This window comes from Lipotes vexillifer, unplaced genomic scaffold, assembly GCF_000442215.2.
Source record: "Lipotes vexillifer unplaced genomic scaffold, Lipotes_vexillifer_v1.1 scaffold1094, whole genome shotgun sequence".
Taxonomy (NCBI): domain Eukaryota; kingdom Metazoa; phylum Chordata; class Mammalia; order Artiodactyla; family Lipotidae; genus Lipotes; species Lipotes vexillifer.
Window position 1 is genome coordinate 245901 of NW_006792775.1, and position 10424 is coordinate 256324.

Below are 10424 nucleotides of genomic sequence, written 5' to 3' on the forward strand. Positions count from 1 at the left end.
GGAAAGAGGCCTTCACGGATGGGAACCAGGTCCACCTGAAGTCACCCCCACCTCCAGCCAGCCAGACTGCTTGGTGCACCCGAAGCGAGGTGTCTGGGGCCCCTGCGTCCCTGTCTATCAGACCCCACCCCCAGGAAGCCATGTGTGCCCATCAGGCTCCCAATCCCCAGGGCTCCTGCAGGGTTCCTACAGGGGCTACCCTGGCACTCTTGGCCTCGGGGATCCCAGCCCTGCCATGTGCAGACCCCCAGCAAGTCCCTGCACTTGGACAGGGGGCAGGCTCTGGGCACCCGGCTCTCTGTTGTCCTCCCTTCGGCCTTCCAGCCCCCACCCCTGCAGGCCATGCACCCAGGGCTTGGTACAGACTGGAGTCCCAGCGGGCTCACCCGCTGGCTCCGCAAGAGGAAACTTCTGCAGCTCCCGGGAGACCTTCCCAGCCTTGGGAGCCAGAGCTGGGCGAGTCCTGCCCCTGTCTGTCCCTTCCCAGGCCAGCCTCCAGGTCACCAGAGGGGCGAATGCGACTGCCACCCAGCTCCCAGCAGTCCTGGCCCTGCGGGCTACGGGGAGCACCCATGTGACATCACCCCAGCTGCATGTGGCACACGTGGGCCTCCGTCACTCTCCACAGCCCGTCTCACGCCAAGGGTCACACCACAGCCCTGCCGGCACTCCGAACCCTCCTGCCCCACTGCCCAGAATGAACAGGGAGAGGCCCACCCTCACTTGCCCGGCCTCTGACCCCACCCCCGCAGCGGATGCCCCACCTGCTGGCTCTGCTTCCTCATCTTCCCTTCCCAGCCCTCTTCCCCTGGCCGTGCCCCCTCGCATGTGGGATCTTAGTTCCCCAACCAGGGATCGAACCCGCACCCCCTGCAGTGGAAGCGAGGAGTCCTATAGCCACTGGACCGCCGGGGAAGCCCCTGCTTCCTCCTCTGACTCATCTTTCGAGTGCTGTCATCTGCCTACCCCCTCCCTTCTGCCACCCCTCTGTCTCATGTATCCGGTCATCCACCCCCAGACACAGCTTGCTCTGTGTGCAGCCCTCACGGGGAGTGCGTAGTGTAAGTGGACACGGCCCGGAGAGCAGGTGCCTACTTGGCAGGGGAGCTTGCCCTTGTGGTGTGGACAGGCCCTGAGGGGCAGCGGGCAACTGGTGTCCAGGGGCTCGGTGCTACCTCCCAGGGGCTCAGTACTCAGCACTTCAGCTCTGCAGGGGCATAAAGGGCAAGAAGGGCGCTGCCGGGAGGTGAGACTGGGGGTTAGCAGAAGCCAGACCACAGAGGGCCTCTCAGCAGCTGGGGAGCCGGGCCTTCAGCTGGGGGCAGCAGGGAGCCATGGAAGGGACTGGAGCAGGAGAAGGGTGTGCGCAGATCCAGCTGGGGCCACAGAGTTCTCTGCTGTGTGCATCAGTCTTTCTCCAAGGGTTGATTCTCTTACCTCAGTCAAACCAGGGGCTTCCTCCCCACCCACCCTTGCCAGCCCCGCCTCCCTTCCACCCCAGCACAGGGCTGGCATGGGAGGAAGGGGCAGCCAGGGGAACTCGGGCTCAGGCCAGCGCATGCCCACATGCCAGCCTTAGCAGCCGGGGCTCCAGAGCTGGCTCTGGAAGGGCAGGGGCAGAGTGAGAGGCCGCCTGCTTGGCCCACACCTGGGAGCACCCTGAGGGGGCTGGGTGGGAGGCCGCTTCCCTTCTCCACTTCAGCACGGGTCCCCGCCAGCTGCCCAAGGGCTGGCCCCAGCCCCGGAGACCGACCTCTTGCCTGGGGAGGGAAGAACGGAAGTCTTTCCAGGATGTTCTCCCGCCTACCTCCCCAGAGCCCCCACGGCCTCCTGCTCTGCCCCCAGAATCAGAATCCAGTAGCCCTTGGCGGGCTCCCACCCGTGCCTAGGCAGAACCCCCAGGGAGCCAAGGACCCAGCTGGCCACCCTGGGCCTCCCCATCCCCAGGTCAGCCCACCCTAGAGACCACAGCCCCTCCCCTCAGGGCAGAGCGGCAGGTCTGGGGTCTTCCTGGCTCAGGGCCCAGGGGTGGACATGCCTTCCCGCACGCTCCGAGAGCCGGGCCGGAGGGATCCAAGAACCCCGGCTCGGGGCCCAGAGGGTGGACTTGCCCTCCCCGCGTAAGCCCTTCACTTTCGAAGGGCCGCGCTCCTCTGTCCCGCCGCAATCCCAGCCCGGCCAGCCTCCCCGCGGCCTGGGCTGGACAGAACCCCACCCGCGGCCGCCCCAGGCACCCTCCAGGTGAGGGGGCAGGGCCGGCCGGAGGGGCCTCGGCTCGGACCCCGTCCGGGTGGGCGTGGCCTCGGAGCGGACTCGCCCGCACGCTGGTGGCGGTGCTGGGCGCCGCGCTCGGAGGGGTCGGAGGGACCGGCAGTCCCAGCGCCGGTGGGAACCCGAGTGTGGCTGCGAAGCCGCCCAGCGCTCCTTCCCGACTTCTGTGCCGACTCTCCCCTCCCGCCTCAGGTCCCTGTGCCGCCCGGCGCCGTCGGGGAGGAGCTAGTGGCCCGCGGGCCAGAAGGCACACCCCTCCCCCCAGTCCCCCGGGCCTGGAGCACCTTCCTGGGGATGCCGCCCTCGCCCCCGCCCCGAGGCCCGAGGCCTCACCTGCAGAGGGGCGTGTCCCCTCCGCTACGGGGTGAGACTGGCATCCGGTAGGCGGAGGGGAGCCCTCCCCGATGACCGCAGCTCCCTGCTCGCCTTCACTCTCCCTGACCCCAGGACGCACCTTCCCCAGGCCCTTCCGGAGCACCCAACCTCTGACCCTTTCAAGTCTAGTGTTGATTCCCTTAGAGGAGAAACTGGGGCCCAGAGGGCTGAAGATGAGACAAACCCCAGCAAGAAACAATCAGCTCCCTGAGGCCCTGCTCTGTGGACCCCAGCTGGGGGAGGGGGAGCCCTTGGGGTCCTGAGGACAGGTGGCTGGCTGGGCTGGGTGGGGAATGAAGGGCTGAGAGGGCAGTTCTACCACATCCTGTGGTCCAGGGGGCAGCAGCTGGAGGAGGCTCTGGGCCACCTGAGGGGGACTGTCCTGCAGGATAGGGAGGTGGAGTATCCAGGCTCTGACAGCTGCTGCGAAGCTGAGGACACGGGGCAGGAGCCAGGAGAGAAGACAGGGGGAGACCCTGGGCAGCATGGGGGCAGCTGCAGGAGAGCAGGGGGCGCCCACGATGTCACGATACAGCATATTGTGCAGCCCAGGCGACCCTGCAGTGTAGACCCATGGTTGGCATGTTTGCCCCAGGTTCCCCCAGGGATAACATGGCCCCACCCACATTTCTGTTTGCGGGGCCCCATGGCAGGCTGTGACAGCAGTGGGGACTGAACTACGAAGTGGCAAAGACAAGAGAGTGATCTGGCAGCACAGAACCTGTGCAACTCTGATGGAGCAAATCTAGACAAATGCATTGAGGTCGGTGTGACGGAAACCCCAAACAGTAGCAGCTTAAGCAAGCCTGTTTACTTCTCTCTCCCATCAATGACATCTGGAGGTGGTCCTACCAGATGCCTCGTTATTAACTTGTTGCTCTGTCACCGAAAGCACATGGACCCATCACACAGTTCAAAGTGGTTGCTCAAGCTCCAGGCGTCACATCCACATTCCAGGCAGCAGGAAGAGCAAAGGATGAAGGAGGGGTATTCCATCCTGCATGTGGCTAGTCACCTGGCCAGTCACCTGGCCACACCTTACTGCAAGGAAGCATGGGAAGTATGATCATTTTTCCTAAGGGAGAAGGTAGATGGACCCTGGGGGCACCCAGCAGCCTCTGCCACAGGTGAGAGGCTCTCAAACGCTGTGTTAGAGCTCAGGGAACAGAGTCAGCAAGAGATTTTGAGCATGAGTAATCCAAACTCAGTATCCCTATTACCAGCCATCTCCTGGACTCTCCACCTCCCCCCAGTCTGCAGCTCAACCTGCTCAGGACAGTCTGCATTTACACTTTCATTCTGTGAAAAGAGTCCACTAGGTCCCCCCAAGTGTCTACACAGCTGCTCCCCTTTTCCATGTCTTTATTTGGCATTCCCAATTTTAATGCCACAGAAACACTGCTGCTTCTCTTTCCCACCTTCCGAGGGTCTGAGGGAACCTAAATTATATCCAGCAGCCTCGCTGCCCAAGAGCCTGCCCCTGTGGCCCCTTGGGCAAAGGCAGCGCAGCGTCTCCAGCCTGGGGGCGGAGGGGCGCAGGAAGAGGAGCCCCGGCCTCGCCCCACAGTGGAAGCTCCCCTACTCTCAATGAAGGATGGAAAGGGCAGGTCTCATCTAGTCCTGTCTGGAGAGGAAATGGGTGCGGCCCTTTCGGAAAGCAGTCCAGCAATAAGACTCTAAAGCCTTAAAAATTGTTTATACTTTAGTCCATTAATTAACTTTTTCTAAACTATCCTAAGAAAAACTCCAAAATATTGAAAATATGTATTACTATGTCCTTTGAGGCAAAAATTATAAACCACCTGGATTATCAATAAAAGGGAAATGTCTGAGCAAACACGGTATATTCATATGCTGATTAAGCAGCCATTAAAAATGACGCTTTCAAAGAGTTTATGACAGCATAGGAAAATGCTTATGTTATACTGCTAAGTGAAAAAAACATAGATTGTAAACGTATATACATTTCTTTTTATCTCAACTAAGTTAAAATGCATTAAAATACCAGGAGAGTAGTTTTTATATTTGATATTTATATTTGCGTGCGGATGGTGGAATTGTGCTTTTCTTCCTATAGTTTGCTTTCTTCGACACACATCACTTTTATAAACTTTATATTATTAAATTCACTTTGTTGTCATATTAAAGTCTATTATTAGGAACTTTATTGAGACTCAGCCTCACCCTCTGCCTTGGTTTTGAGTCCATCTTGTGAAGAAGCCGCGCCCCTTCAGGCAGTGTGGCCTGCCCCCCCACCGGCTGTTGGCAGGCTGACCCTGCCCTGTTTTGGGCGAGAACTCCAGTCGAGGTGCACATGGCCACCGGCTCCTCCCCTGTGAACCCTGCTGCCAAAGTGCAGCAGGACGCAGGCCCCCCATTCCCGCTGTCTCGAGGGCGCCTCCCCCAGGAAGAGGTCAGTATGACAAGTCTACCAAGAGTGCCCCAGGCTCATCCTCACTGGGGGAATCTGTCCTCCCAACCCCAGTGGCCTGGATGTGGTCGAAGACCCTCTGGGGTCTTTCTGAGGCTGCTGCTCAGAGGCAGCACAGGCAGGGAAGCTGAGGTTGGGGTCTCCCGAGTCCTCTCCAGGCTGGTCCCAGGCACCCCACCCCCCTCTGGCTTCTTTGGCTGACGGAGCCTCTCTTGGGCCATAGACCTCGCTGGCCTCAGGCCCCTGCAGGAGAGACCCCTCTCCCAGGTTGGGCCTCTGCTCCTCCGGTCTGCGGGAAGCTGGCCTGTGCCTGTCACACCAGGATGGCATTGGGGTGGGGACCCAGGCCCCTGATGTCCTCACCCCAGGAACACTTCTGTCTCCCTGCTGCTCCCCACCAATGCCTCTGGGCCTTAAATCTCAGCAGTTCCTGTTTTCTTTCTTTTTTTTTTTAAATAGTGAATGCCATTTATTTATTTATTTATTCATTTATTTTTATTTGGTTGCACCAGGTCTTAGTTGCGGCAGGCATGCTCCTTAGTTGCGCCTTGCAGGCTCCTTAGTTGAGGCTCATGGGCTCCTTAGTTGTGGCATGCACGTGGGATCTAGTTCCCTGACCAGGGATCCAACCGGGCCCCTGCATTGGGAGCGCGGAGTCTTAACCACTGTGCCACCAGGGAAGTCCCCTGTTTTCTTCCTCAGGGAGCAGAGAGCCGTTCTTGGCTGAGTTTACAGCCCTGTTGTCCCAAATCCTTCCATCAACCCTGAGAAAACTCCCAGGCGGCAGGTGTGCGAGTGGCGGGCAGAGTTCTATGGAACCTTTCACCTTTGCAGGTTTTCCACTCCAGTGGAAAAGGATAGCCATGGTTCTTTTACAAATTCGCAACTTTTTCTCTGCCTTCCTTGCAAGAATGTTTTTGGAAAGCATTTCTGCCAATATTTTCACCATTTACCACCATAAATGTGTCCTGCAGGCCTAAGGAAACCTTGGGATCTGAGACCAGGCCACTCCCATGTAACCTTTGACCTGGTTCTTTGAGGTGTGGTCTCAGGACACCAGCAATCCCTGAGCAAGGCCAGAATCAGCCACCGTCAAAGCCCCTGAATTGCTCCAGTGCACTGGGGCTTCCCACAGTCACCACCATGGCTGAGGAAGGTCACGGCCTCTGTACGCTCCCCACATGGGGTCCCAGGGGCAGCCCCACAGGTTCTCAGAACCGCAGCGGGCCATGTCCTCAAAGCTGTTCTGCTAATTCCTCACACCTGTGTCAACCTTAAAACGAAATAGCCAGTTATTTCACTAGCAAAATGAGTTGATTTGGGAATGGCAGAGGAACTGCTGTTCAGGAAACACAGACTACGGCCAACCACAGGCGAGACTGGAGAGCAAAGGAGAGGAGCTGTGACTTTATTGGGAGGGGCTGCTTTGAACCGGAAGTCCATGGAGAAAAGCGCAGGGTGGTGATGGGTTCTCGTGTGCGGAGTGGTGGTAGCTTCTCTCTGGCTGGCTCCTGCTGGGCAAGGAGAAAAGCTTCCTTCCTTCTGCTGGGTAGTAAAGCAAGCTTCGTCCTGCCCAGGAATGTAAAGTAAGGTACGTGTGTGTGAGAGCTCCCCCTTCAGGGTTTCCCAACTCCATTTTAAATGAGGTTTTCCCTTTGTTTCCACCTGCCACCTGGCCACCTGGGCCACAAAGTGTGGTGGGCCTTGTGGATGCCCTGCCTCTCCCCCTCTGGCCTGTCTCCAAGTCTTGCAGTGGGAGGGGTGAGGGGGCTGCAAGGTGTCCAGGGTGAAGCGTCATGCTTAGGTCAGGGACTAGGCGGAGGTGAGACCCAGATGTCAGGCCCCAGGAGCAAAGCTGCAGGTGCAGGGGTCTCTGCAGAGTGCAGGGCTTCAGGGGAGAGGCTCCAGGGGGAAGAACAGGCTGGGCCAGTGGGTTACCAACCTTTCTGTGCCTCAGTTTCTCCTCTTTAAGCCAGAGATAAAAATAGAACCTGGGGGCTTCCCTGGTGGCGCAGTGGTTGAGAATATGCCTGCCAGTGCAGGGGATGCGGGTTCGAGCCCTGGTCTGGGAAGATCCCACATGCTGCAGAGCAACTGGGCCTGTGAGCCACAACTACTGAGGCTGTGCGTCTGGAGCCTGTGCTCCGCAAGAACAGAGGCTGCGATAGTGAGAGGCCCGCGCACCGCAATGAAGAGTGGCCCCCGCTTGCCGCAACTAGAGAAAGCCCTCGCACAGAAACGAAGACCCAACACAGCCAAAAATAAATAAATTAATTAATTAATTAATTAAAAAAATAGAACCTGGGGCTGTAAAGATCACAACAGGTACCATTTGTGAAGCTGTTGGGAACTCTGCATTCAGAGTGAACAGTTCAGTAGTTTTTAGTATACTTATAGATACATGCAACCATCACCACAGTCAATTTTAGAATATTTTCATGTCCCTGAAAAGAAACCCAGTACCCTTGAGCAGTCACTCCACATTCCCTTCCCAGCCTGTGGTGACCACTATTCTGTGTCCATGATTTGCCTATTCTGGCCTACTGACATCTCATATAAGTGGACCATATAGTATATAGTCTTTTTTTTTGAAATTTATTTGTTTGTTTATTTTTGGTTGCGTTGGGTCTTCGTTGCTGTGTGCGGGCTTTCTCTGGTTGTGGCGAGTGGGGGGCTACTTACTCTTCATTGCAGTGCGCGGGCTTCTCATTGCGGTGGCTTCTCTTGTTGTGGAGCATGGGCTGTAGAGCACAGGCTCAGTAGTTGTGGCTCACGGGCTTTGTTGCTCCACGGCATGTGGGATCTTCCCGGAGCAGGGCTCGAACCTGTGTCTCCTGCATTGGCAGGCGGATTCTTAGCCCCTGTGCCACCAGGGAAGCCCAGTATATAGTCTTTTGTGACTGACTTCTTTCACTTAGCACAAGGTTTTCAAGCATAATGTACAACCCATGTTGTAGCATGTGTCAAAACTTCATTCCTTTTTACAGTTGAATAATTTTCCATTGTATGGATATACCACATTTGTTTGCATGCATTCCTCGGTTGGTGGACATTAAGTTGCTTCCCCTTTGGTTATGAGTTATGCTGCTATGAACATTGTGGAACTAATTAAAGAAACCAGCTAAATCTGGAGTGGGGACAGGCCTGTAGGGGAAGCTCTCATGCCCTCAATGCATCGTCAATGACCCCCAAACAGTAAGAGATGTCCCCCTCCACCTCTGACAGGAAAGCATCTCTATTAACTATGTAGCACAAACAAGAAAACTTCTCTCTGCTTCACTCTGATTGCAGCCAATCAGAGACTGCGGTGGCCCAACCTATGGGAAGCCTCCTTACTTTGGACCCCCAGCCCCTCCAGTGGACTCTATCAAAGCCCCTTCCAATCCCCCTTTTCCCTATAAAAGCAAGTTCCCTCTCCTTGTTCTCTGTATTTGCCTGTGGTCCACCACGGTTCATGTATCTCAAATTGCAATTTCTCTGCTATTCCTGAATAAACTCACTTTTGCTGGTAAAATAACTAGCTATTTATATTATTGAAGTGGACACATGTGGTGTCAGTAGTGGGGTCTGGAGGCAAACCCCAAGGGATGAAATTGACTGAGGCATTGCACCAAGCCCTTTGTGCTTATTGCTTCTGTGAGTCTCCACCAGCTTTTGGTTTGGTGAGTCTCCTCTCGGATTCTGAGCTCTGCTCTTTTTGCGTTTTGAGCTCTCCAACTTTATTCAGGACAGAGGCTTTGTCCTTTCAGGGTGTGGTTTCATCCTTGGTGAGTACTCAGCTGTTTTCTGGAGTGCACGGTAGCAAGGTTCTCTTTTGGGGACTGAGCTAATTGGGATCTAAGAGTTTTGTTTTATTCCCTTTGGAATCTGGGTTAGGACTCTAGCAACTGTCTTGGGTTTTCAGGAGGACTTAGGGAAATGGGATCCTGGCCATCTAAATGCTCTGAGGGCAGCTCTTCTTTGGGGACTCCAGCTGGTTTCATGTTTAAAATCTAGGGACCGCCCTACATGACTATTTTTTAACTAAGTGGGCCAAAGTAATCCAGAATTACAATGGCCATTATGGGAAACTTTTGATCTCCCCAAACTCGTTTTTCTTAAGATTAAATTGGAGGACTGCAGTTCTAAAATTAAACAAAACGAATGGTATATTTATTTTCATTGGTAATGCAAACAGAAAAAGAACCCCCCACACACACCTCCGAAAGGAAGGCATCTCTACGGACCACCCAGCCGGAGGAAGGAAACTTCTCTCCTCCCACGGCAGCCCAGCCAATCAGAGACTGCAGCGGCCCAGCCCATGGGAAGCCTCCTTACTTTGGACCCCAGCTATTCCAATGGGCTATGGATATCACAGCCCCTCCCAGCTCCCTTTTTTCCCTATAATAGCATGTTCCCCCTCCTTGTTCTCTGGATTTGCCAGTGGTCCACCATGGTTCAGAGATACTGAGCTGCAATTCCTCTGCTATTCCTGAATAAGCCTGCCTTTGCTGGTGAAATAACTGGCTATTTTAATATTAAAGGTGACAATATCCATGTACAGTTCTGCGTGGACATATGTTTTCATTTCTTGAGTATATACGAATTGCTGGGTCACATGGTAGCTCTGTTTCACCCTTTGAGCAGCTGCCGGACTTTTTTTTTTTTTAATTAATTTAATTTTTATTTTTGGCTGCGTTGGGTCTTCGTGGCTGCGCGCAGGCTTTCTCTAGTAGCGGCAAGTGGTGGCTACTCTTCATTGCGGTGAGCAGGATTCTACTTGTGGTGGCTTCTCGTTGCGGAGCACAAGCTCTAGGCGCGCGGGCTTCAGTAGTTGTAGCTCGCGGGCTTTAGAGCGCAGCCTCAGTAGTTGTGGCACATGGGCTTAGTTGCTCTGCGGCATGCGGGATCTTCCCAGACCAGGGCTTGAACCCGTGTCCCCTGCATTGGCAGGCGGATTCTTAACCACTGCGCCACCAGGCAAGTCCTGCCGGACTTTTTCAAATGGGTCAGAGCTAAATGTTTTTGCAGGGGGCTCTGTCTACATTAATAATTCGAGTCAACCAAGATCAGCATGTCTACTACTTTCTTAAGAACTACTCTCCGGCCATGAAGAGGACTCTACAGGCTAGAGTCTGGAGCTCCCAATGGAGACTGGGGAGAACACGCCTGGGCCCAGGGTGTTGGGAAAGGGGGAGTGCTGGTGGCGCGCCGGGGGGGCAGGCCGCCTGGGGAGGGTCTGGGGCGGAGCTCGGGGCAGACCGCGGGGGAGGAGGGTCTGGGGCAGCGGGCGCCCCAGCAGTACAGGGAGACCTCGCTCTTCCCGCAACTTTGCCGCGCTGGTTACCTAGCAACCAGGCGGCATTCC

General features: G+C 55.7%; 1 protein-coding gene across 1 annotated transcript in view; it reads right to left on the reverse strand.

The window, feature by feature from the left end:
- The window catches only part of ANO9 (anoctamin 9), a 22992-nt gene extending 19808 nt beyond the window's left edge, over nt 1-3184 (reverse strand). The window contains 3 exon segments of the mRNA XM_007465988.1: nt 2216-2496; nt 2605-2785; nt 2966-3184. Coding sequence (XP_007466050.1) covers nt 2216-2496; nt 2605-2785; nt 2966-3184 — 681 coding nt within the window.
- Nucleotides 3185-10424: the final 7240 nt, after the last annotated feature.